The sequence below is a fragment of the Vigna radiata genome, chromosome 4 (assembly GCF_000741045.1).
Source record: "Vigna radiata var. radiata cultivar VC1973A chromosome 4, Vradiata_ver6, whole genome shotgun sequence".
NCBI classification, from domain to species: domain Eukaryota; kingdom Viridiplantae; phylum Streptophyta; class Magnoliopsida; order Fabales; family Fabaceae; genus Vigna; species Vigna radiata.
In genome coordinates, this window is record NC_028354.1 from 856669 (window position 1) to 861290 (window position 4622).

Sequence of the window (4622 nt, forward strand, 5' to 3'; positions counted from 1 at the left end):
TACTCAAATACCTTAACGACTTGATATAAAATTTTTAGACAATGACTTTTTATAAAATATCCATATAATTTGAAAGGCTCCCTTTTTTTAAAGCTCGAACAACTTCAATTTTTCAAAAGAAATTATTTACTAAGTCTCAATCAAATTTTAACTTACATGAATTCTGATATCCCACAGCAAGTTTTTAGCTCAAGTACACTACAAAGACAATTCATCAACTCATACACAATGTGTGTGAGGCATTCATAATGTTTATACCGTACATAAAAAAGTAATGTATTAAAATGGAGTAAGACACAATTTAGTATAGTAATAATCATTTGGGACCATCATCTGCTTGATGGTGAGAACAGATCTATTGAATATTCAACTATTCATATCAGAGACAGAAACTTGACAAGAATAGTATATTTCCCACCCAATGAATATTCTACTGGGTCTACTTAATGATGTAGAAACTAGAAAGCATGATGTGTGGCTACATGCATAGCTTTGTCTACATGACCAAAGTATGAGGTGCCAAGATGTTAGCCTTTCAACCCATTCCTTAACCTCCAGTATCTTTTAGCATTTTTTAGTCATGCCAAACTATACTATGCTTTAACTTCACTCCTACTCAAAAATGCATAAAACCTCCCCCTCTAAACCCTTTGTACAATGTCCTCATCATTCTGTTGTGTTGAGCACCACTTCATTAACTCTTTCTTCCCACCGTTAAGCTCCTCTAATCCCCATGATCCCTTCAGGAATAATGAAGCCCCCCAGAGGAAAGCTTCCTCTCCCCATCATTATCATCACAACCTGTGTTCTTGTTTTTGTGGCTATCTTGTATGCAGAGAGACTCAGTTTCCTCTCTTCCAACTCCATTTTCAAGTTCAAACCATGTCCTAGACAAATCACCAAACCAAAGTCTAGTAAGTCACCTTCTCATATGCCTCACCTCATCTTTGCCTTCTTATGTTTTTATCCATTATCAGTTTGAGATTCTAATGCAGTTTATCTCATCATATCATGATTGTCCTAGCAGATGAAGAAAAGGCTGGTGATAGAAAGGCAGATGAAGAAAAAGCAGGTGACAAAAAGGCAGATGAAGATGTTGTGATTGTGAATGCATCATCATCATGGATTGATGACAGGTTTGATTTTGACCCTGAGGAGTGCAATGTTGCCAATGGAAAATGGGTGTTTAACTCTTCAGTAACGCCTCTCTACTCTGACATAAGCTGTCCATATATAGATAGGCAATTTTCTTGTGTCAAGAATGGGAGGAATGATTCTGACTATCGCCATTGGGAGTGGCAGCCAGAAGATTGCACCTTGCCACGGTAAGTTCCACACTCCAACTTGCCAATCTTTTATCATATACATGTATGTTTAGTTTATGTAAAGTACATTCCAAAATGACTATATTTTGCAGTTTCAACCCAGAGCTAGCCCTCAGAAAGCTTCAAGGGAAAAGACTGCTATTTGTTGGGGATTCACTTCAGAGAAACCAGTGGGAGTCTTTTGTCTGCTTGGTAGAATGGGTCATACCTCATAAGCATAAATCTATGAGACTGGGGAGAGTTCATTCAGTCTTCACTGCTAAGGTATTGATACTTGACTGAAATGATGGTTAAATATATTGATTCAAACTTAGATGCAGTTTTACAAATGCTTGGCTGTTGTTTTCCAATCAGAATTGGAGCTTCACTTCAATAAAATATTTTATCAAATGTTTGCATGAGTTATAAATGTAAAACTCCAATTCTAATTGGAAAACAATACCAAAAAAAGTACATTTGAAATTGTGTAATTGGCACAAACACAATAAATAAACACACTAACACTGAGAGATCATGCTTCTTTTCTGAAAACTCAAGCTCGTTCTTTTTGTATCTGTGCTTTCACAGGCATACAATGCCACCATAGAATTCTATTGGGCCCCTTATCTTGTGGAGTCCAACAGTGACATTGACATCATAGATATAAGGAAAAGGATAATAAAAGTGGATGCTATAGCTGAAAGAGCCAAAAACTGGACAGGAGTGGACATCCTTGTATTCAACACCTACGTATGGTGGATGAGTGGTATTAGGATAAAAACAATGTAAAAATTCTTTGATACTCACTACTAAATCAGCATAATATTTCTGTTATTCATGGCAAACATTCAGCAGTATCTTTCAGCATTTGATCTTTAACAAAAGCAAGAAGACAGTGTCTGACCTCTAGTTTACAAATTTCAGATGGGGTTCCTTTGCCAATGGACAAGAAGGGTATGAAGAATTTGACACCCCAATTGCATACAAGTTAGCTTTGAAAACGTGGGCCAATTGGATCGACTCAACCATCAATCCAAACAAAACAAGGGTCTTTTTCACCACTATGTCACCAACACATACAAGGTCTCTTTCTTAAGAAAACTAAGTCCAACTTATTATTATAGCAACAACTTAAGCTATAAGCTAAATGCATGTTTGGATTCACAGTAAATCCTCTACAGCCATGTTCAAATACTAGTTAGGTAAATATTCACATCCTTTGGTATCAAGTTGAAGCCCTTCAACTAGTTTTTTGCATTGGACAATAAACAATTATACCAAAGTTTCTCACTAGTTTACATTTAGATTAATCTATCCTCAAACATAAATCACATCAAAATCAAAAAAACATAAGTCAAGCAGTTATTTGCTTCCTTTATATTTCTCAGTAAAATGCTCAATATTGTAACAAGTCAAGTGTGTTGTTTCTCAGAAGCCAAGACTGGGGCAACATGGAAGGTGTGAAATGCTTCAATGAGACAAAGCCAGTGATGAAAAAGAAGCACTGGGGAACTGGTTCTGACAAGAGAATAATGAGTGTGGTGTCCAAAGTAGTGAAGGAAATGAAAGTTCCAGTGACATTCATCAACATAACACAGTTATCAGAGTACAGAATCGATGGCCATTCCTCAGTTTACACTGAAACTGGAGGGAAACTGTTGACTGAAGAGGAAAGGGCTAATCCAGAAAACGCAGATTGCATACACTGGTGTTTGCCTGGAGTTCCTGATACGTGGAATCAAATACTTTTGGCTATGTTGTAACAAATATATAAATCTTGCACAAAGATCTATGCATTTTTTTCTTCTTTAACACTTGTGACATGAAGATGTCAACTATTTTGTTTGATTGTGTACATTATTCATGTTGAAATGTCATTTGTGTGATATACAAATATACATGTGTCATGAATAGTTCACATTATAGCACATTGTTGAACCAGAAGGATCACATGATCACACAGGGTCACTTTGAAAGAAATTGTGTTCCACTTCACATTCAAATCAAAGAAACTAATTATTTCTTCCACCTTTTCAATGTTTTACCATTGATTTTGGGTAGTGAATCGATTCACATCTCCACAGCCAAGCTCTGTTATCACAGTAATGCAGGGGAAAGGAACATACTTTCATGGCTTATTACCAAATGTTACACTTTGTTGTCCCATGTCAAGAACAAGCACTTGAAATTTATGGAAGATAATAATAATAATAATAATAAAGAAAGTCTTTGGTGTTAAAATGTCTGAATTAAAATGTCATGCAGAAACAAAAAAACTGTCATAACAAATGCAGCACTCAATTTAATTGGACCCTATTTAGATTGATGTAAAGATGAAATCCTCTTTTTCTTTTTTTTTTAATTGTACATTTTTTTTCTGTTTATTTTTGTAAATCTTTTTGTTTTAATTCTCTGTGGAACATCCTTGATTCTTGAAGTTCTCTTATCTATATGTATATTCTAAAATTTATTCAGTTTTGGAAATGTAAAAATTATATTTCAAAAATCAAATTCTGAAATGCTTAAACAATAAAATATATATATACTCTGGAATTTAATATTTAGAACTAATTTTTAACATTGAAATTAAATGCCAAAATGTTTATCAGAGTCGAGAGAACAAACTTGGAAAATATTTTTTTTTTTTATAATAAGTACAAAAAACACATAAAAAGGAGGTGTATAAGTAAAAGGAGGTACGAAAATCAATATTTTAACCCGCTGGACTAACCCAAATTATTATTGAAAACAAAGTTCCAGAAGAAATAAAATCAAACATTTTTAAGGATTATATTTAGTTTTGAACAATTTTTACAGATTATAAATTTGTATTTGTGAGTTAATGAGTATACTTGATACACTCATGATATATGCTTACACAACTTTTCTCTCTATTTTTTGATTTTGATTTTGATTTTCTTTATTCAAATTAGTAGAGTTCACAATTTATGTATTAAATATGAATCCAAGATAAAGTTTGTTATCACCTAATTTTTGGCCTTTTAACTGGAAAATTAGTTATAATACTTTGAATTAATTAAAGGATAAGTAATTATTATTAAAATAAGAGTTTTTTCATAACCTAGTAAGCTAGTGAAATAATTTATTATTTTAAGTAGTGATTAATTGGGTCAAATATGTTACTTTTCATTTAAATAAGCTTATAAGAGGTGAATTGATGTTTCTCTTAATGAGTGATTGCATTGTATTAAAAATATTTTTTATTCACTTTTTATTCAACACTAACAAAATAATATTTTTATTTTAAAATATAAAAATAATTTAGAATTTAATATATATATATATATATATATATAT

At 32.6% G+C, this 4622-nt stretch overlaps 1 protein-coding gene across 1 annotated transcript; it reads left to right on the forward strand.

Annotated features, from left to right (window-relative positions):
• Window positions 1-422: 422 nt before the first annotated feature.
• LOC106758763 (protein trichome birefringence-like 3) lies at window positions 423-3198 on the forward strand. The gene is made up of 6 exons (XM_014641747.2): window positions 423-914; window positions 1028-1325; window positions 1418-1589; window positions 1893-2089; window positions 2229-2387; window positions 2737-3198. The coding sequence occupies exons 1-6, from the start codon at window positions 734-736 to the stop codon at window positions 3065-3067; spliced, it is 1338 nt and encodes a 445-aa protein (XP_014497233.1). The 5' UTR covers window positions 423-733; the 3' UTR covers window positions 3068-3198.
• The last annotated feature ends 1424 nt before the right edge of the window (window positions 3199-4622 follow it).

What these genes read in the sequence shown, in the direction of transcription:
- LOC106758763 (XM_014641747.2), top strand. Translation starts at nt 734, where the DNA reads ATGATCCCTTCAGGAATAATGAAGCCCCCCAGAGGAAAGCTTCCTCTC. An exon ending in AATCACCAAACCAAAGTCTA is followed by an intron (nt 915 to 1,027) that starts GTAAGTCACCTT and finishes TTGTCCTAGCAG; the next exon opens with ATGAAGAAAAGGCTGGTGAT. An exon ending in ATTCAGTCTTCACTGCTAAG is followed by an intron (nt 1,590 to 1,892) that starts GTATTGATACTT and finishes GTGCTTTCACAG; the next exon opens with GCATACAATGCCACCATAGA.